The sequence below is a fragment of the Ammodytes marinus genome (assembly GCF_949987685.1).
Source record: "Ammodytes marinus genome assembly, chromosome: 14".
NCBI classification, from domain to species: Eukaryota; Metazoa; Chordata; class Actinopteri; order Uranoscopiformes; family Ammodytidae; genus Ammodytes; species Ammodytes marinus.
The window spans coordinates 16,967,348-16,989,879 of record NC_137218.1 but is presented as its reverse complement, the minus strand read 5'-3'; the positions used below and the strand labels follow the sequence as shown (position 1 = coordinate 16,989,879).

The 22,532-nt window shown below is 40.0% G+C and overlaps 2 protein-coding genes across 2 annotated transcripts; one reads left to right on the top strand and one right to left on the bottom strand.

Moving 5' to 3' along the window:
- Positions 1–2,729: 2,729 nt before the first annotated feature.
- lipia (lipase, member Ia) lies at positions 2,730–14,049 on the bottom strand. Its single transcript, XM_080041615.1, has 11 exons — positions 13,939–14,049; positions 13,302–13,388; positions 11,843–12,222; positions 11,644–11,752; positions 7,661–7,762; positions 7,452–7,541; positions 7,109–7,276; positions 6,815–6,904; positions 4,215–4,323; positions 3,924–4,097; positions 2,730–3,776 (listed from the first exon to the last, which is right to left on the bottom strand). The coding sequence occupies exons 2-11, from the start codon at positions 13,357–13,359 to the stop codon at positions 3,692–3,694; spliced, it is 1,365 nt and encodes a 454-aa protein (XP_079897741.1). The 5' UTR covers positions 13,360–13,388; positions 13,939–14,049; the 3' UTR covers positions 2,730–3,691.
- A 2,769-nt stretch (positions 14,050–16,818) lies between these two features.
- LOC307261228 (choline-phosphate cytidylyltransferase B-like) lies at positions 16,819–21,517 on the top strand (the record flags this gene model as incomplete). Its single annotated transcript, XM_080041718.1, has 8 exons — positions 16,819–16,956; positions 18,177–18,276; positions 18,723–18,839; positions 19,093–19,244; positions 19,353–19,431; positions 19,531–19,673; positions 19,782–19,970; positions 21,293–21,517. Exons 1-8 carry the CDS (start codon positions 16,873–16,875, stop codon positions 21,515–21,517), a joined length of 1,089 nt encoding a protein of 362 aa, XP_079897844.1. The 5' UTR covers positions 16,819–16,872.
- Positions 21,518–22,532: the final 1,015 nt, after the last annotated feature.

Sequence of the window (22,532 nt, the reverse complement as noted above, 5' to 3'; positions counted from 1 at the left end):
GGGGGTGTGCTGATCACAGGGAAGTGCTAAGTTAAGTCAGTAATGAAGGGGTGTAGCTTCTCATAAGGGTGAGAGATATCTGACTGGGTTTTTTCAGCTTTATAGAAAGGTGAAGATAGATAAAAATAAGTTTTCCCTCATACTAAGGGTCTCTCGTCCCACCAGGGATCCATATTATTAATGTTGAAAAACTATGAAAAAGTGCATTTCGCACAATAGGTGACCATTAAGTTATATTTCGGAAGCGTTAAATGTGTGGGACAGAGAAGTGAACATGTAAAGGAATATTCTCATAACTGAATAAACAAACTTTCATCACAGGAAAATTAGATCCCTGGAACTCTGTTTGAATTATAAAGCTTCCTGAAAAGTAATTTGTTCACTATTGTTCACAGGAACACCAGGCCCCACCGTTTTGTTAACAACATATGCTAGTCTTACGTTTGGTTCAAGGTGCCTCAAAATAATTTTGTATTGATTTAATGTTATAGAATAATTCAATACTAAGAATTACATGTAGAGCAACACTGTTTTGTAAACTAACTGGAGGCTCTGCACATGTAAACAAATCCCCCTCAACTGAAAATTGCTAAGTAAAGCCATTCAAGACTGCTCAGGAGGTTTCTCCTTCAATTAAATTATTCTCTTTTGCCCAGTTTGAACACCATCTCTACTATAACTGTTTCCCTTTAAACACCACTCTTGCCCTTCAGTCTTTAACACCCTTCTCTCTGCCCCAGTGATATTTGTTCACTACACTGTCCTGAGCTAAACTTAGCCCCCCCACACTGCTCACTCCTCACCATAACATACTGGGCAGACCACTCTGTGATACAATGGAGGGTGTTGTGTTACCACAGATGCTACTTCATCTCAACCAGTGACTCTGGCAAAACACGGTGAGCGTGAACCTCGGCTGTAAACTGACAAAAGTGTGGTAATTGCATTACTGTTTACTAATGATTGTGTGCCCTTTTCTGTGCAACCCCTTTCAGCATGTGTTGCACATTTGTTCACTGCAGTGGCATGAGAGACACAGCTGCCCCTACAGCACCACCCAGATCCATTCCCAGTTTCCACCACTTTGATCAAAGCATTGTCTCAGTTCAATGTTCAAACTGAAGTTGCTGTTATATAATGATGAAGGCAGTAGCATGATGTGAGATTGCACTGATCTCTCTGTTGATCTCTGCTCCTCTGATTTGCTCCAATCTGTCATTTGTAGATGTAGACTTAAAGGCTCTGCAGGTTTTTCTCTGTCTTGCACTTGTATTCCTCTCTGGCGCTATGGGCGGCTATAGCTCAGCCCTCGTCCCTGGTAAGCCTGGCAAACTACTAGTACTGTTGCAACATAATCTGAAATACTACCATGCTTTAATGCTGCATGTTGAACAGGCTGAATGTTGAGTTAATGCAGGCTTTGGAATCAAGGAATGTTAGGCTTCTTGCTGTGAAAATAGCCCACATTCAGTCGTGTTTTAACATTTCTTCTCTGTCTCTCTCAAAGACACAGAAGAGTTTGATTCAATTATGTCAATTGCGGAGAAGCTGAACGCTACTGATGAGAGATTACAGTCAGAGCTACAGACTGTGGGAAGTATACACTTTTAATGATAGTTATAGTATCCATTGAAATGCTACTATACCTTGGCTCACTGTTTGAAAACAGTGCATAGTGCCTTGTCTGTTTGTGTCCCATCTGCCCTTGGGATAAATTTAACTTTTCTGAGCTGCCTCATACACACAGTCACGTAGAGCAGCGACAGATATCAGCTTTAACACCTCCTTTTAAGACAGGGTTGAATGGGTAATTTGATATTTATGTTCTGGATTCCAACACTGTAATCAAATGTTTCAGACCTTTAGGCCATATATTATAGATTTTCTTTGGGGACAACAAACGAAAGCCAGGACAGTTTTCTTCAATACCCACAAGGGTTGAAGTCCCCTTGTATTTTACTTATCAGATGTCTCAAACTAGGCTTCACTTACAGGTAACACTCCTGATGGAGGAAAGGAAAGAAAGCCAGAGTGAAGGGCCAGATTCTTCAACACTTCAGGAAAACTCTCAGGAAACAAGTCAAAATGGGTCTGCCCAGTCTGTAAGTGTGAAAGAAATACTTGAAAAAATGTAAAATAGCTCTTCAGATTTCTGTTGCATTGCCAGACAATAATGTTTGATCATTCTCCACAGGCAGCAGTGCCCACAAGTGTGCCTACAGAGTCCTTCTCATCCATATTACCAAAAGCTCTCTCTGCCGTGCTACATCTGACGCACCCAGGCCCCAACTCAGACCATCGGCTGAGCAGACATCCAGGGAAACACTCCCCGACTCACACTCACTCACCCGACCTGGAGCGACTGCAGACTGAGATGAGAGACCTGAGGGACCAATTTGATCAGATGAAGAATCAGCACAAGTAATGTCATCTGTTTTTTAAATTTTTTTTTTACTACTTTTCGATCCCAGCATCAATGCGTCTATTACAGTTTTTCTTTTTGGATCGCTTAAATTTACAACTGTCCTGTGTTCCAGCAAAGAAATGAAACTGCTGATGAATGAGCTCGACGAGGAGAAAAGGATTCGCTTGACTTTACAGGTGCAAACAACACCAACACAGAGAAAATACAGCATCTGATGCAATGAAATGCAGAGAATATTAGACCAAATACCATGTTTTTTTTTGTTTTAGATGGAGATTCAACGCATGAAGAAGCACATGTCTAAATGATCTTGGTTGGGAACACCACCATCACTAAAGACAAAGAAATACTGACAAGAAAGATGTACACTTAGCTGATATTTATTTTTCTAAGTTAAAAAAAAATCATCCTTGTTTGTGGTTGATTGACATCTTAAGGGGTTATTTTATTTATCTATTTGTTTGTACTGCCGAATGTGCTGGACATGAGAACTGAGGATAGTTCTGTAGATGGCAAGTTAAGCATCCTGTGGTGGAGGGAAAGCTTTTCTTAAGGGTTAGCATGAAGAGGAAAATGTGTTTTCTGTTACCCCCGGGAAGCCAGATTTGTACTGAATATGACATCATTACTGTTGACCTGGTTTTCAGTTGTTATCCCTTCATCCAACCGTGCAATGAAACATTGGACAGTGAAAACATGCAGAGGGGACGATATGTAAAGAGATCAGTTCATCTGTGGCCACGATTAGCTGTAGTTTGTATATTAATGTGATGGAGAGGCTCAAACAGCTTCCGCCGTGCTTTATGTGCAATTGTTTTTTTTTAATGTCATAGTTTGCCTTTTGATGGCACAAATAACTGTGAACTCATTAAAGATGTCGTCCACTATTGACATGAGATTTTATCAATAAAGGAGGAATCCAAATGGGCAACTAAAGAAGAAAAAAGAAGAAGCAATGTTTGAATTATCTTCTGTTTAGTATTTTTAATGGAAAGAAAGTCGGGGATCCAACTGATGAATTTCCCTTTTCAAGGAAAATGCATTCGGGAATAAAAAACAATAAAAACACACACATATACAGTATATTAAAAAAAATACATCATGTGGTATATCACATTTGATTCTCAGATCACAAATGATCACATCAATGTCAGTACTTTTGTTCTTTTGATGTGTTATTCCTGAAGACGGTCCTTATTATTTTCCTGTGCAACCCTGGAGATACAGAGGAGTGAAACTGTTTTTGACGCAGGATCCCATTTGGTCTCAGAAGTTGGACTCTTCACAGGGGAGCGGCCTGAAGGTGACCTCTTTGTTCTCCTCCAGAAGGATGTCGTATCGACAGAGAGGCCTGCGAAGAATAAAATCAATTTGACTGTTAATCTAGAGCTGGGAGTAATTGATTACAAAGTGAGAGAAAAAAAGCTACAATGATGTAAAATAGAAATAAATATATACGAAAGATCTTGAGAAACCAGTACAGTGTGTGCTTGCATACCTCTCCTGGTGTCCCAGATGTGTGAGACGTATTCGAAGAACACGGAGCTTATATTTGGGCTTCAACACATTACTGGTGGAAAATTTGAGAGACACCTCTTTAACTGACTGGATGTCTTTGTCGAACTGGGCGAGCAGTCTGGTCTCTGTGTACTTCTTGAATTGTGCTGCTTTACTGGTATGAGAAGAGAAAAACACTTAGTGAGAGAAAGCAGTGGCAGATGGGCCAGGAAAAGCAATGGTGGATTACTGGCAGTATACAGAATGTCTGATAAATGAATTAAAGGCTTACTGGTCAACAGTCGCCACTGCTTCTTCACCATTACCGTGCAGTTTAACAGTAATGTATCCCCAGCGCTCCTCCGTGTTCCATATCACCACGTCCAGCCTGTACTGTGTCACTGAGAAAGGATGTTCACATTATCATTCAAATATATTATATATGGATGACCATTTTGAAACATTTCTTCTTAGCTATGTATGACCATTGACGAAACCACACCCTGCACTTAGGCCAAATTTCGCATTACATGTTATTTGAGAAATTCACTGTAGCTTTTCTGTGCCATAATGCACCAAAATATACTAGTTTTTTTTCAATCGTTAAACCACAGCGGGCACAACTCGAGCGACATGTGCAAAACTCTAACAACAGTATGCACAGGGGCAGTTCATGTGGACCAAACACTAGCTAATTTATCATTGCTTAAACACAAATTTCAAAACTCTACACTCTTATCACATGGCTTAACCACAGCCTGCACACAACTGTGGATTTCCAGCACTTTTTTCAAATGCTAAGACACTGCTGTCACAACTGTAAACCACACATTCAAAACAGAATTGATTTCAGCCTAGTGCATTTCAAACACTGCGGATTGTAATTTCAACTGAAACACTAAGAAGGTGTCTTGTTTTAGACTTGTTAGTGGACATACTGTATCAGTATAGGGAAAGCTCAAAAATGTGGATGTGTTGAGGAAGACCTAGTAGACATAGAGCTGTATTTTCTGATGAAATACAGTAAGGGCAACACTGATAGACCCTGTTGTGAATCATGGTCTCTCGCAGGGTTTAGGGTGCAACCCAATCTGCAAAGATCTAACGTTGCATCTGTAATAGGGGAGAGTGGCCTAAGTTGTGCCGGTGGGCAAGTTGTGCCACCCCTTGTTTCTAGAAAACCATAGAAGAAATTGGAAATGTGACCACATATTTAAGAGGAGCCATCCATTAAACTCATCCTGTAAAGAAGGGAGAAACATGGAATAAGATATAAGCACATTTAAGCTAATTTAAGCTTTTTGCCTTTCAAAGTAACATTTCCATGATCAAGGTTTTTTGATTACTGTGTCTGAACAATTATAGACACGTTTGAAAACATTTGACACATGTTTAGTGCTTTAGTATGCTACACTTTGTGTCTATATAGTTAGCACGATGTCAGCCCTAAACTGCTGCATCATGCTTATTATCCAAAATTCTGGGGATGGGGTGATTTGTGCCAGAGGGCCTAGGTGAGTTATAAGTAAGTAAGTAAGTAAAATGTATTTATAAAAGCACATTTATAACAGTTTGCACTGTCCAAAGTGCTTTACATAGTGCATTCAGTACGTAAAAAATTAAGGTAAAATAACAATAACCAAAATAAAAGACATAAAGCCCAGACATCCACATATGAACAAAGATAGTAGTGCAGAGGTAAGATAGTTAATGGGGAGGAAAAACCAGGGTGTACAGATGGGTTTTGAGCCATGATTTAAAGGCAGAAATGGAGAGGGAATCGCATATGCCAGGTGGCAGTTGGTTCTACAAGGGCAGAAAGTACATTTCTGAGAGTTGTGCCATTGGCATGGCTGTATACGCTGGTCCCCAAAAGAAAGTGATTGTCTACAGTAGCTCAGAAGAGACTGACATCTCAATTCCACTCAACGACACCACTGAGGAGAGTTCAGATGGCCAGAAAGATGATGATGGTGACTTTGTCATTGTGAGCTTTGCAGGCAAAACCACCTAGATCTGCTCGGCCTTGTTTAAGAAAATGTACCTTCAATCTTTGTAAAATATTTACTTTATTTAATTTAAATAAACCTTAAATAAGTGATTGTCTAATTGATTTGTCTTGCATTACAGTTTATGAGATATATATCAATGGCACAATTTACCCCATGGTATTTTCTCCAATGGCACAACTTACACCACACTGGGGGCAAGTTGTGCCACAAGACAACTTTTTTTCCGAAAGCTATATTTCTTCAACAGTTTATTCCAGATCCAAAGTTTTTATTGCCAGGGATGCACAACACCCTGAAATATATGTATATTTTTGAGTTGGAGACTGTACTGTCAAGGCCTCACTTTAAAGTCACTTTGAGTAAAAAGTGGCACAACTTAGGCCACTCTCCCCTACAAATTTTCCAGCAAACAAAAACACAAGAGTTGCATCCTTACAGTAAATGCCAACATTACGGGAATTGATTTCTGTATTACAATTATAAAATATTTACACATATAAATATTACATTTGGAAATGTTACCATTAAAATATAAAATAAAAAGATGTATCTATTGAAGCAAACTTCTGATTTTCATTTATTTTTGCTTACCTAAACATAACTGATATGTTATAAAATAAACAATTTCATGTGAAATAATTTAACTCTTTCCTCAAAGAAAATATTATGTTTTTGTGTGAAGTAACTCAAATTATTCAAACTGTAAAGATTAAAAGTTTGTAATTTGTGTATTGTTTGTAATTTGTGTATTGCATTCCCTTTTACCCACTAATCATTACTCATATAACACATTGAAGCAAGGTCATTACTGACAGGGTCCAGATATGTGTCTATGTCTGTGTGCATGTGTGCTTGATATTTTAAGGGTTAGTTTACTCACTGCAGAATGGAGTGACTGTATTTGTGGTGAAGTAAGTTTTGGTTTGGTTCAGCCTCAGCAGGACATCTCTCCACTTTGTGATGTCGTAACCTGGATTTGAAGGCAAACACCATGCGTCAAATCTACAACGCCAACACAGTCAAATCTGACACCACCACATAACCACAATGAGTTCTTCCATGACAATATGTGTGAATAAAGTTTTCACAAGTGTCCATCAGTTTGAGATGTCATTTCAAGTGAAAATAAAAGCAACTTGTGTTCATCATCAGATCAGATCATTTAAGTACCAACCAAAGACGGGACATCCAGCAGCTCCAAACCGGCCACAGTCCAAACAGTTACCATCCAGAAAGTCTTTATAGGAAGAGCAGGGGAAGGCCCTGCTTGCACAAGTCCTATTCAAAGAGTCTAGGTAGAGAAACACTGATCTCTGGTGGTCGCATTTAAAATAGTCTTTTCCTGCAGAAGGGTAAGACAGGAAGGGGATCGTTAACCGCACAGTATTGTTCCATTTGTAATAATACAAGTGAGCCAATGTGATTATAAATCTAACATTTGCTCTGCCATGATTATCAGTTTGATGGTGTTCTTTGTGTTTTTGATTTTTTTCCACCCATCATTTCAAATTGCTTACCAGAAAAGATGGTCCTTGGGCAGCCAGGTTGGTCTGTTCCACCATTTGCATAGAAATCAATGTGACCCAGTGGTTCTCTATAGCCCAGGGCTGTAGACACAGTCGACACATAACAACAATAGACAATTATAGACAGAATACATTTGATATAGTAAAACAAATACAAACAGTATTCATCAAATATTCTGCAGTATTTCAGTTGAACTGACCATCGATGTCTGTGTGAAGGACATCCACAAACTGGGCGTCCTTGGAGTCCAGCCGCTCCTCTGGAGGAGTGCCAGTGAACTGAGGACCAGCAGGATCTAAAGCTGCACACAAACATCACACCAGCGAAACTTTTAGCTTATCCAACATTTAGCTGAAGACATAGCATGCTTGGGCCGATTGGAATGTTACCCTCAATATAAAGGTTCTGGCATCACTTAGGGTGTATTCACACAGGGAAAGTCCACTAGTTCACTTGCTTTGGTCCAGCCCAAATAGAGTTTAGATTTATTTTGTTTGGTGTGGTCCACTTTCATATTACCCCTTTTGTAAGTGAACCAGCATTACGAAGCAAAACCACATGTGATCTGAGGTCATGCATTCATTGGACAGACATTCTGGGGTGGAGAGAAGCAGGAAGAACGAAGTAAAAACTGCGAAATATATCATATAATATGGGGTTAAAAATAATATCAGGCCTACATCTAGCCTATAAATAAAATTATTGTTGTTTCATATGGTTATATGAAGCCCTATGACAATGCCACGTTATACAGTATCTCACAAAAGTGAGTACACCCCTCACATTTCTTCACATTTTTCTTTATATCTTTCCATGGGACAACACTGAAGAAATGACACTTTGATACAATGTAAAGTAGTCAGTGTACAGCTTGTATAACAGTGTAAATTTACTGTCCCCTCAAAATAACTCGACACACAGCCATTAATGTCTAAACTGCTGGCAACAAAAGTGAGTACACCCCTTAGAAAAAATGTCCAAATTGGGCCCAAAGTGTAAATATTTTGTGTGGGCACCATTATTTTCCAGCACTGCCTTAACCCTCTTGGGCATGTAGTTCCCTAGAGCTTCACAGGTTGCAACTGGAACCCTCTTCCACCCATTTATGACAGCATCACAGAGCTGGTGGATATTAGAGACCTTGCGCTCCTTCCGTTTGAGGATGCCCCAAAGATGCTCAATAGGGTTTAGGTCTGGAGACATGCTTGGCCAGGCCATAACCTTTACCCTCAGCTTTTTTAGCAAGCCACTGGTCGTCTTGGAGGTGTGTTTGGGGTCGTTATCATATTGCAATACCACCCTGCAGCCCAGTTTACGAAGGTTGAGTGCACGTGGTCAGCGTCGTACACAGAGGTTGGCTTTGGAAAATAGACGTATGAGTGCTGCCAGCATTGCTGATGGGCTTGAAGGGGTGGGGGGTCAACCTGTCAGTGCTCAGACCATACGCCGCACTCTGCATCATACTGGTCTGCATGGCTGTCATCCCAGAAGGAAACCTCTTCTAAAGATGATGCACAAGAAACCCCACAAAAAGTTTGCTGAAGACAAACAGACTACGGACATGGATTACTGCAACCATGTCCTGTGGTCTGATGAGACCAAAATACATTTATTTGGTTCAGATGGTGTTAAGAGTGTGGAGCGGCAACCAGGTGAGGAGTACAAAGACAAGTGTGTCTTGCCTAGAGTCAAGCATGGTGGTTGGAGTATCATGGTCTGGGGCTGCATGAGTGCTGCCAGCACTGGGGATCTACAGTTCATTGAATTCTAACATGTACTGTGACATACTGAAGCAGAGCATGATCCCCGCCCTTCATAAACTGGGCCGCAGGGCAGTACTGCAACATGATAACGACCCTAAACACACCTCCGAACGACCACTGGCTTGCTAAAGAAGCTGAGGGTAAAGGTTATGGACTGGCCAAGCATGTCTCCAGTCTTAAACCCTATTGAGCATCTTTGGGGCATCCTCAAACGGGAGATGAGGAGCGCAAGGACTCTAATATCCACCAGCTCCTTGATGTCGTCATGAATGGGTAGAAGAGGGTTCCAGTTGCAACCTGTGAAGCTCTGGTGAACTACATGCCCAAGAGGGTTAAGGCAGTGCTGGAAAACAATGATGGCAAAACAAAATATTGACACTTTGGGCCCAATTTGGACATTTTCACTTAGGGGTGTACTCACTTTTGTTGCCAACAGTTTAGACATTAATGGCTGTGTGTCGAGTTATTTTGAGGGGACCATAAATTTAAACTGTTATACAAGCTGTACACTGACTACTTGACATTGTATCAAAGTGTCATTTATTCAGTGTTGTCGCATGGAAAGATATAATGAAATATTTGAAGAAATGTGAGGGGTGTACTCACTTTTGTGAGATACTGTATGGCTAGTAGTCTACGATGAGAAACATAATTTTTACTATATTTTTGCTGCTGGACATGCGGCTCGCGAGAAGAATAGGCTCATGCCGATTAAGCTGTGTATCAGCTGCTCCCGTGTCAGTTCTGCGCAGTTCAGCTCCAAACTGACAAGGGGATAATATTGACGGTCCCGTACATGGGAAGCAAAATAAAAACACACACTTCTTGCGCAGCGTGAACCTGTTGGCACTGTGCTGGAGATGCTCCCCTCTCCTTCATCTGATCGCTGAACACATTCAGCATTTTTACACGTCCTCTCGATCAAATGTAATATATTGTTCTGGGCTCCCGGTCAAACCACAACTTATCGTCCTAACAATGGCAACAACAACACTTTCCCATAATGTGAAGCTGACGGCAATTTATTAAAAAAAAAGGCACAGTGCTTCCTGCATTTGGGTCGGATCGAGTCCGGACAAATTCACACCACAAACGAACTGCAGCAGAGTGCGTTTGGAAACGCACCGAGACTACCTCTTCAGCCGGGTCTCGGAGCGCTTGTTTGGTCCGCCTCCGAGTGCGATTGCTGTATTCACACCTGCCTGAAAGATGCGCACCGAAGGCGGAAGTGCACCTGAGTTTGTTTCAACCGAACTAAACACAGCATGTGTGAATACACCCTTAGTTTCAGATCATTTTCAAGGCCTTTTCCTTTTCCAGATTATCATTGCTGCTCTACACTTTATCTTGATTATTGTCGAACTAATGCTGGAAAAACATTTGACAAACCAGTATTGTACAGGAGTTCCGAACAGCCGGGCTTGCAATAAAAAATAAATAAATGCTATAACCTTGTGATAACAGGTTCATTTATCCGTTATATTGAGAAAAGGCTGTCTTTTCAAATTGACAACTCATTATCCCAGAAATATTATCTTTCTGTTATCGAGATCACAAGATAATTAACTATACCTCCAGGAAGGCCTACCTGCATTAATTAATACATAGAAATGGCTGTTCTTGGCTTCCATATATTGCTTTTTCCCAAACTAATTTTATTACTTTTCCTCTCAAATATGAATATTGATAACATCATGCCTGCCTTACTTGATTAAACTTTTTGCTAATTTGTCTTTTCTTTACTTATTTTTTTCATATGTATAATGATTTTTATTTCCAGCAGTGCTGACCTGATATCTGTCACTGACACTGCAGGCACTGTGCAGACAACTTTCTGCCTTCGGTATACAGTGGAGGAAATAAGTATTTGATCCCTCACCGATTTTGTAAGTTTGCCCACTTACAAAAAAATGAGCGGTCTATCATTTTAAAGCTAGGTTTATTTTAACAGTGATAGACAGAATATCAAAAAGAAAATCCAGAAAATCCCTCCACTTTTATTAACCAAGATGGTGCACACTTTTTTCATGCTGACTCCTGCCCGGAAAACCTGATCTGTAAATTTGTTGCTGCGACTCCATGGCCAAAATCCTTATCTGCACCATCTGACAAGCCCTTTATAAGTAAAGGCACTGCCACTGTGTTATTAGTTAAGTGCCCCAAAATGTAATGTTTATGACCTGACGCAGAAGATAAGGTTGTGTAACTAAATGAATTGTATTTGAGGTATAGGAATCTGATAATGATACTGTGCTGTTTGGCAATGAAATATGGCAAGGAATGGAATTTGAATCCATAGATGTGAGAAAAAGAATACATTTATTCAGAATCAATTTTCAAAACAAGGACTGTGAATTTTGGCCAGATGTCAGACTTGGCACTAATATTAAGAGGGTGAAAGGGATTTAGAAAAAATAACCTGTTATTCTTCCAATGGACCCGTTGAAATGAGCACCTACGAAGCCTGCTATATGAGCCCCGAGACTGATTCCTATCATGTGAATGGACGTCAGAGAGGCCCCACGTTCCTGAAAAGATTAGATACATTAGATAACATTGCTATCAAGACAAAAGGGGAGATGGTATTCAGATAGCATCAGGTACAGTACATGTCATACCTGCATCAGTTGAAGGAAATCAGTGAGGTTGTCGGCCACCTTATGTGTGTTCTCCACCGCCTTAAAATAATTCAGGTTAGCAGCTCCGTGGTTCCAGTCCACTACTATGACATTGATGTCTTTCCTGATCAACAGCTGCTCTGTAATTTTCTTCAGCCAATTGGGCGGCTTGCCAGTGGGCCGGTAACCATGGATGATGAAGGTGGTCGGTCTGGACAAGTTGAACTCTGGGTTGGCAGACAGGTTGGAGTGGGACAAGATTGTACCGCAGGTGGCGTTCTCCCTGGTGTATAGCAACAACTTGATTTTGAGGCTGGTTCCAAAAAATGCATTGCCGAAACTTAGATTTGTGAACTCCTCACATCTGTGGACTGGGAACGCTGGTGAGAAATAAAAACAAGAAAAATTAAATTATCATTCATATAATAATAGATATTATTTTTTATCATTGTTTTATTTGATTTATATTTTCACTTGTCTGGTTGTGCTTTGTTGTATTTCGGTTGCTTTTATTTTTTGTTTTTCTTGTCTAATTGTTGGGCTTTGAAAACGCAACAATCTAAATGGAGTGCTTCGATATGCAGTATGTCACCTTGATGTAAAACACTGTGAAAAAGATATCGTAACACACATTGCTCAAGAAAGGTTGCGTAACCTTTCAATAATTCATGACTTTAGTCAGTCATAGAGCCTTAGAATATTGGAAGATGTGGTTATGACAAACCATGAATGCAACCACACCTCGTGTTAGAACCAATCATGTGTGGAAGATGAGTGGAGAAATGTGGTGTGACCAAATAGAGCCTATAACAACCCAAACCAAAGACACTGTTATATAATAATTGAGCAAAAAACAACAACAAAGGCATTCAGATACAACTCAACACATCTTGTCTCTTCTAGAGTCTGTAAAACAAATGAGGTGGGAGTGAGATCCTGATTTCTGAACTGGTAGTGTGATATCTAGATTGATTTGTTTCCTGGCTGCTACCAATGTTTCACTTTCAGTTCTTTTGAGGTGGAAGATTAGCGTCATTTTCAAGAAATGCCATCAGCTGCTCCTAGTAGCTACCTGTGACACAATAGATATGAATGTGCATATATGAAATGCATATACGTACATCAGCTGAGAGCTGAGACCATGAGAGAGTCGCCGTAGTGTCATTAGTTTTTCCCAACCACAGCAAAGGCGTTTACTCTCTCACACACACACACACACACACACACACACACACACACACACACACACACACACACACACACACACACACACACACACACACACACACACACACACACACACACACACACACACACACACACACACACACACACACACACACACACACACACACACACACACACACACACACACACACACACACACACACACACACACACACACACACACGTTTGTGTAGAACATTTACATTTCAGAGTGTTATGATATGGCGTTTACCTCTGCATATTTGAACAGTTACCAGCAGGAGCAGTGCGAGATATTGCCACAGGAACATGCTTTATTACACCAGGTAGAACTAATTATCTGTAAAGACAGTTGTCACACCATCACATGAAAATATGATCAGTCGAGACATTATTTGATCCATAATAATGATGATACAATACAGCATATCACATGCATGCAAACACAACAGACGCAGCAACACAAAGAGGACACTGTCCTAACCCTCAGACGTTTCTCTGACACTTTGCTACAAATTATGCCAGTACAGGAACGACACTAGGTGCAAATCTCACTGGACCAAAGCAAAGAAAAGAGGTCAGTTACTTATCTACTTACCATATAGTAGAATGAAACTGGTCATACATGAGTGGGGAAAACATATTTGAAAGTGAAGGGTGAAAATGAATTCCTTGCTCTACCCACTGTGATTAACTTTAAACAATGAAATTATACTTATAAGTGAAACAGAAATCTGATCTGTCTGTGTCTTAACTCTTCTACTATAGCAGACGCTTAGTTTGCTTGACTTGTTCAGTGTCTTCCCTTAGGTTTAACTTCACACACTATCAACTAACACATGAGAAAGTTCTGTATGACATGTCTTCATTGATTGTTATCAGAATCTTACCTTGACTGTAGGATATTATTTCCTGGTGTGGTGTGTCAAAGGTCCAGGCTATCACAGGTTATCCACAGTTTGTAACTCCACATATTTGGCCTGTGTTCACTTCAGGAAGTGAGAAGAAGCAACAGCAATGCAATACTCCCGCCCCGCATGCATTCACAAGGATAACCACACCCCTTGCCCCTGGTCATGTTCATAGGTGAAGTCACTCCCGGTTCTCTTCTACCCCAACCGGTTATGCGTTTGTTTTCCTGACCTGAATGTTAGAAGACAGCCTAGAATTTGTCTCTTGAGCTCATTCTTATCCATGTGCAAGACATAAGAGTGAAAATGCAACATTTGATTAATTTTGCCTTTTTATAGAAAGGTTAAGGTTGTATTTTACCCCCAAATAAAAAAATCAATCTTCTTCTGACCCTATTAGCTATTACCGGCTCGGAGTCAGTAAAAAAAACACTCCCGACTTTTTTTTAAGTTGCACGACAAACTGTATACCTCAATTTCAACTCAATACGTCCCCACATCATACTCTACATAGTTAAGCGTACAGCCTATAATGGTAGAAGAATGTGAAACATTTTTTTGAGCTTAGGGAGATGTTGTAACAGACTTCCCCTTAGCTTTTAACTTCCTTCCTCTCCTGTACAAGTGTTTGCTATAACATTCCTTTTCAACTGAGAACATGTTGCTAAGAATGTATCTGTATACAGTGTACGTGAATGTCTTTGTGTACACCTATTATGTTTCATTATATTTTTATATTCTTCTTCTTCTAAAACTAAAGAGTGATATTGTTTCAGTTGTGGTCAGTGAGTTTCAGATTATATAAGTGTTGAGTGAATCTTGTATAGAGTGTCATGCTGAAAACAAGAAAAAAATGTAAGATGAAAATAAAATGAAGATCAATGTCGCACATCACGAGTTGTTTATCTTTAGAGATGGAATATTCTACAAATGTGTGTGTCCTTTTTGTGATAAAAATGTCTCTGATGGGGCGCTCCGGTGGCGTAGTGGATAGAGGGCGTACCATCGTTGCAGTGGTCGCGGGTTCGAATCCGACCCGGGGACCTTTACTGCAGGTCATCCCCCCTCTCTCTCTGTCTCCCCATTTCAACTCTATACTACCCAATAAAGCTTGAAAATGCCAAAAAAAAAAGAAAAAAAAAATTATAATGAATTTGTAATATTTCCAATAAAAATGCAAAATAGGCCTAGTATCTACAATTATTACACAGAAGAACCGATTGCCATGGCGAGACTCCATGTGAGGGACCAAGCAGGAAGGCAAAAGGAGTAACAGGTACATTTTCAAAATAAAGGAATATACCCAAAAATAGCAAACTGAACTCTTTAAAAAACTAAAAAATAAGTTAAAGTTCTGGGCCCGTTAAAGCGGTCAACTAAACAGACGTATGTAACAGACAAGACAAAAGCTCCTATAAAGCTCCCAATGCAACAAATACAACAGTCTCAGATACAACTGGCCAAACACATATCTAAAGAAAGAAAGAAGCTCCCCCAAGATATGGCGAGAGTGGTAGGGTCCAATTTGGCCACCTCCCCTATGAAACAGCTGTCTCCCCAGGTGCCTCCCTTTTGCCAAGCAGATTGCAAGGAACCCTTCCAGGCGTGTGTGGAGCCACTGACACTGGTGAGCTCAAAGAAATACACGTTACAAGAAAAACAGACTGTCCAGTATCTGAATGTGCACACTACAACAAATGATAGTTTAGTCAAAACTGTCAAACTAATAAATAAAGTATATGTGTGTGAAACAAAACCCATGTATCCTGTAAATGATTTGTACTTAAGTAAATGTTTGAAACAAGCATTGAAAAAAACATTTACAGTATGTATATAATATATTATGTCCAAAAAATTATATAAACCAGCTTAAGACAAAAGAACTGCATAAGTAAAATTAAAAAGTGTGAGTGAAGGAGTCCAGCAACTGTGTAGCCATTGCTTTGGCCATCACACTTCACCTATGTTTTTTAGAGGGCTCCCCAAAGTCAGTATAGTCTTCATCCTCTGGGAACCATGAAACCCTACAAGATGGTAGTTATGACATTTCTTAACATGGTGAACCAACCAAACACAGTACCATAGCCGCTAGTGTTGCTAAAAAAAATCCAAATATATATATATTTCTGCATAAATACAATTTTAAAAAGTATATTTGCAAATGTATTGAAAAATTATGACAATGCTTTTTTTGTGATTTTATTTAGACGGTGAACGTGTGTATGAATCATGTTGTCTTTTTACAAACTGTAGCTAGTGCTTGAATTTTAACAGCCCGTGTCAAAAACGTAATCTACTCAGGTTTATCTCACAAGGTTAAGGCTGGGTAGCATTGAATTGATTTTACAATATTCCCAGACCACTCATTACATAACATCCAGCAGAGCATTGTGACAGATTTGTGAAATGCTGGAAATGCAATCCATTGCCCCCCCCCTGTGTGTGGTTCCAAAATCTGCTAATGCAAAGGCTCTGGGAACATATTCATTTGTGTAGCAGATCCTATTCCAAATGTTAAAGTTTTATCTGTGAGAAACATCTGAAAACATTAGCATTTTTTCACATTCTCTTCTAGCTGGATTGTTGCATTTTATTCATGGATTTTGCTAACAGAGTAACATTGGCATACACCATCCTATTTCTTCAATGTTATTTAAAAAAGAAAAAAAAAACTCTGACAAGCTCAGTATTGATGACAAGTGCAATCTACTCTTCTGAATACGTTTACCAGGGTGGCTTGAACTTTGCTCACTACAATCTGCCGTCATCAGGGTCAGGCCGGCCGAAGGGGATGCACACCTAATAACACACTCACAGGCTTTAGACGTCTCCCTCCCTAGAGTAGTTAAGCCCAGCTGAGAGGAGCTGCAGGTGGGGGGCAGTTAGCAGACAAAGAGCAGCAGAACATCCAAAATGCCCGGAAGAAGACGAGGCCGAGGCAACAACAATGTCCAGCAACAGCAAACTCAACAGAACCAAAGAGGAGCCGCTCGCAGGGTAAGTCCTGTCAAGGCAATATGGAATGTGTAGCATTGTGTTTATTCATGTACACCTGAAATAATAATTGTAAAGTCCCATCAAGGAGATTCAGTTTTTCTCAAATGTATATTTTTTTACAACTTAATTTGGTGAATATAGGTATAAGTGCAACTTATCACTTGGGGTTTTAAGTGTCAGGCAGAGCTAAACATTACCCCCTTTGTAGTTTTTTGACTTGCCTGGGAGTGGAGGGTAACTGATTAACTGGGTGAGGCGATATATAGCCATGACTCAATCTTCAGTATTTATTATGGTAATTGATAATTATTGAAATCAAGCCGTTTGGTCAGGTAAAAAGAAGTATATATAGTTTGCCAATCTTTAACCTAAAGTTATTGTATTGGTATCCGTTTTCATCATTGCAAATGTATCAAATAATTCTCATATAGTATAGTTTAACATATAATTGAATTGCATGAGATGAACATTAATATCTACTGTCTCAAAGGTGGAAACATATGAAGTCCTGTGTGCATGTCGACGACTAACTTGAAAGATGTACAGGTGGAAATCATGGCCAACTATAAGGACAAGGAGAATATTAAATACAGTTTATAAGCATTGGAGGAAGGCTAAAACGTATTACCCTCCACAAAGTAATATAACAAAGTATAAGAAACACCAGACATTTGTGTTGGAACAGAGTTCAAAGTGTAGCCTACTTAACCACACAGCAGATAAAACTGTGCATATGTATCCACACACAACACAAAGTCCATGAAAGACTTTCATTAGGTCAGAGTGTTGAGATTATTCACATCTGTCTTTAAGATAATTTTTATTCCTTTATTTTGTTATATTATTTACATTTTTAACTACACCATACCTTAAAAAAGTCCAAACCTACAATACATCTATGACATTTAACATAACAGCATTGTTTATAGTGCAGTGCTTGAATTCTCAATTCTGCTAAAACACTGATGCTGTATATTGTCTTCTCGCACTTTTGGCTAGCTATTTTAATGCAGCGAAGGCACACAGTATAACGCCCCCTTTCTCCCACAGTCCAAATACATGCAAGTTGGGTAAACTGCAAACTGTACTTTTAACCTAACCTTTTCACCTAACGCATGCTGACATTCTGAACAGGATAGGTGGTTTTGAAGATGGATGATCAAACTTAAAAAAAAAAATTCTCACCACTCTGTGCTCTCCTGTCTTATCTCTGTATTCAGGCTTTGCGGGAGCCAGCTGCTTTTGCCAAGTCTACAGGCTGTGACTCAGAGATCCAACAGGAAAAGTTAACCATTGCCCAAGCCAGGAGAGGCACACCAGGTTTCACTTCTTAATCGTCTTCAGATCTTAGTAGCAGCAAGGAATAACGGAAGGCTAGTGGGAGAATTACTAACCTGAGATGCTTTAGTATGTTGGTATCACCTTATATCAGCTGTAGCTGGTGACCTTGAGTGTTTTGAAAGGCGCCTATAAATAAAATGAATTATTATTATTAATTAAAAAAAAGTAAAATAAGTGTTAGCACAACAGTGTTTTTACAAAGTCATTTGGCTGAAACAAGGGTTGGTATTATTACATATTTTTCTCAAGGAATATTTCACCCTAATTTAACTAAAGAATTAACAGAATAAGCTTTAGCTATTGAAAGAAATTAGCTTTCGAATTCCTAGTCAGGAAAATCCCATAAATAACAGAATGAAGAAAGTGAGGTCTTGCAATGTCAAGATGGTATGTAAAGACATGGTTTATTTTCCCTTATCTTGTAGCTCATCGTCCTGTACGTGTCTATGCCGACGGGATCTTTGATCTTTTCCATTCGGGGCATGCTCGAGCTTTGATGCAGGCCAAAAATGTGTTTCCTAACACACACCTGATAGTAGGAGGTAAAGTATAGATCCCATACTTTGCAGCAAAGAGAATGCGAGGCAGCCAAACCTGCACACTGGAAAAGTTAGACAGTGAGGTGTGAGTGAAATGGGCATTGATGAGCTGAATATCAATCAATGGCCTTTAAAAGGACTTAAATCTAGAAGCTCTTTGGATATTAGTAATTCCAGATTAACTCTTAACTTCATGCTTAGTCTAAGACATACAGTATATCCATGTAACAGGCCCTCTCTGCCTCTATGTACCCAGTCTGCAGTGACGAACTCACTCACAAGTATAAGGGCTACACGGTGATGACAGACGAGGAACGCTATGACGCCCTGACACACTGCCGTTATGTGGACGAGGTGGTGCGTGACGCCCCCTGGACCCTTACCACAGAGTTCCTTCAGAAACATAAGGCAAAGATCCCACAGTCACCGGACACTCTAGCTTATTAATGTCACACAGTGAAACAAAGATATGGTGGGGTTCCATCAGTCTTAAACACTGTAATGTTGCACCAACAGATCGACTTCGTGGCACACGACGATATCCCTTACACCTCTGCTGGATCAGAGGACGTCTATAAACACATCAAGGAAGCAGGTGAAGATATGAGTATTCATATAAAGGGCCACTAGAGTGAATTCTGTTCCCTGTCATTTCACTTCAGTTGATTACGATCATCTATGTTTGTAATGTCAGGGATGTTTGTGGCCACTCAGAGGACAGAAGGCATCTCCACATCCGATCTGATCACCCGCATTGTCCGAGACTATGACATCTACGTTCGGCGCAACCTGCAGAGAGGCTATACAGCCCAAGACCTCAACGTTGGATTCATTAATGTGAGTGAAATAATATTTATTTGATTTAAGAAATACAATATTGGTGTTCTCTTCCTCAGTACATGATAAATGAACTGATGTTTCACTTGCTCTGTGTCTCACTGACAGGACAAGAAGTACCGGCTGCAGAACCACGTGGACAAGATGAAAGAGACGGTCCGTACGGTGGAGGAGAAGTCCAAACGCTTGGTTTACCGGGTGGAAGAGAAGAGCCAAGATCTCATCCACAAGTGGGAAGAGAAGTCGCGAGAATTCATCAGCAACTTCCTGGAGCTTTTTGGACCCGATGGAGCCTGGGTATGTTGACATTTTATACTAAGCCATACTGACTGAAGGGAACCATCCCTCTCAAACCATACCAGCTCAATCCTTTCATTTCTAAGTTAGCCCTGTTTAAGTACTGAATTTGCTTGAGTCTTGTAATTACCATGTGGTAATCAGTGGAGAATCCAGAAATTCAATATGTCTGGAAAAAGAATAGGACTGCACATAACCCCCATAAAACCACCTTTTTTACACTTAGGTAGGAGGAATGTTTGGTAACAGCAGAAAGATAGAAGATAAGCGTAGGCCTATATAAGGCCAATCTACAATGTGCAACTATTCATTTAAGCTTCAGTGGTCAATTATTTAAGGAACATTTGCCCCCCGGGGGGGAGGCGTCTAACAGTGGGTTTGAGGAGTGACAGGCTGTTTTGCAGACAGTTCTAATATACATGCATTGTTATTGTAAACATGGGAGGGGTCAGGTTGGTCTGAAGCTGGGGAGACAGGCAAGGGGGGGGAGTAGGAGACAGGTAAGCTGGGTGGGAGAAAGGAGGGGGAGACAGGTAGACAGGTAAAGCTGGGTGGGGGAAAGGAGGGGGAGACAGGTTGGGAGGCAGACAGGTTTGAGATATACATTCATATTATAATCGTGGGTGGGGCAGGCTGACCCAGAACAGTAGGAGGCTGTCTGCAGGAACGTTGTCCTCTTTCAAATGTATAGTCAGGCTGGCAAATCTCCCTCCACACGGGAGATAGAGGGAGGATGGTGGGGGGGGGGGACCAACATGCAATATATTTCATTATCCTTATAAGCCTATACAAGATAATAACAAACGTTTCCTATTGCATTAATAAGTATTCCAACATTTGAGTCCAGAGATATATCATAATGTGCAAAAACTGCCACCACAAGACTTTTTTTTTTTTTTTACAAATTCATACAACACAAAACCATACATTTCAGGAAGAGCATTTCTTTTTATCCAGTGTCAGTTCATGATATAAGCAACATGGGAATTTCCTAAGGCGCCAATGCGTGGAGTAACAGGGGAAAATTGCTTTGTGCTCCCATCTCTCCATCAATATACCTTCATATCACATCTTATCAAACATGTTTTAGTTGTATCGACAGCCATAGTTTCAGTACAGCATTAAAACAGTACATCATAAAAACGGGAAAATGTGAGATACATAGAGTATAGCTGTACAATAAATATAGCAGTTTGAGTTTCTTACAAACAATTACAGAACATTTCATCACAAAATAAGCTATTGAACCATCGCAGCGAAGCTCAATGTTGACAGCCCAGTAAAGCACTCTTTTTTGTTTGTTTGTCTCTGTCCTTATTTAGCATGCCATTCAGGAGCAGAGTGGACGCATGATCCAGGCCCTGTCGCCCTACTCTTCACCCCGGGGCTCCCCCAGCAGCAGTCCCACAAGGAGACGCTCACTTTCTCCAGGCTCCTCCCCGTCCTCTTCCTCCCTATCTCCCCCCTCCCTCTCCGCTCCTTCCTCTCCCTCCTCACGTAAGAAAGGGGCACGCCGCTCTCGCAAAGCTGCCTCAACATACAGCTGATCACCTTTTGTTCATCTTTAATGATCTACACAGACTACTGGTCATGAACCTGGTAACCTAACAGGTTTAAGGAGGATACTGATCGTAATCAACAACAAATATAATGAAAGTATATTTTATCACTGGTTTATTCAAATGCAATATATCACAATGTATGCACATAATACTGTATTTCTTCACTGAAAGACTAGGACAAATATTAAAATAAAAATGTAGCTTGAATGTGATTTGTCTTTTGTTATTTGTTACCCTTCCGTATTTTTTTTCTCAAAACATCATGCATGCTCACCCTCAAAGTGCCTTCATGGGAATTGATAATCGAGTATGAAATCCATAAAAGTTTTGAAGTGATGTATCCTTTAATTTCTCCATAGGTAACAGCTACACAGTCTGACATGGACATACAGTACATTATTGTATGCATGGGTGAAATGCTGCTCTTATGAGTTTTTAAAGTTAATATAATTAATTTTTTCATTATATCAATGTATTTTATCATTTGAAAACAATGTAAAGGGGTTGCTAGTAGCAATGAACCTACAGAAAATTATCACCGTATTTTGCAGCTTTAAAATGAGTTTCAGTTCATTACCTGTCCGACCAGAAAACAATTCTGTATTGGTTCAGTCTCAGCGCTCTACAAAGTTGTTTTTGACTGCACTAGGCAGCTGTTTTCAGGGGGGGGGGGGGGGGGGAAATTATAATGTGTATTAAATATATCCTATACGCAATGATCCTAACATACAAATCATGAAGGGATATGAATGAATAGACTGATTCAATTGTTTATTTACTTCACTCGTATCAGAAGGCCTTTTTACTGTATAACTTTGCTTGAATTAATGAATATTGTTTTAGTTACATTTTGTCTAGGCCTATGTTATGACCACAGTTTGTCCTGGTTAGGCTACAATACTTTGTGTTGGTGCTTTTCTTGTGGTTTTGCTTTGATTTTGGTTGGTAGGCAATTTAGAGTAGGCCTATGCCTGCTCAGGCATGGCTTTATCAAGCTTTC

What these genes read in the sequence shown, in the direction of transcription:
- lipia (XM_080041615.1), bottom strand. Translation starts at nt 13,359, where the DNA reads ATGTTCCTGTGGCAATATCTCGCACTGCTCCTGCTGGTAACTGTTCAA. An exon ending in ATTTCCTTCAACTGATGCAG is followed by an intron (nt 11,753 to 11,842) that starts GTATGACATGTA and finishes TAATCTTTTCAG; the next exon opens with GAACGTGGGGCCTCTCTGAC. An exon ending in CCCAAGGACCATCTTTTCTG is followed by an intron (nt 7,277 to 7,451) that starts GTAAGCAATTTG and finishes ACCCTTCTGCAG; the next exon opens with GAAAAGACTATTTTAAATGC.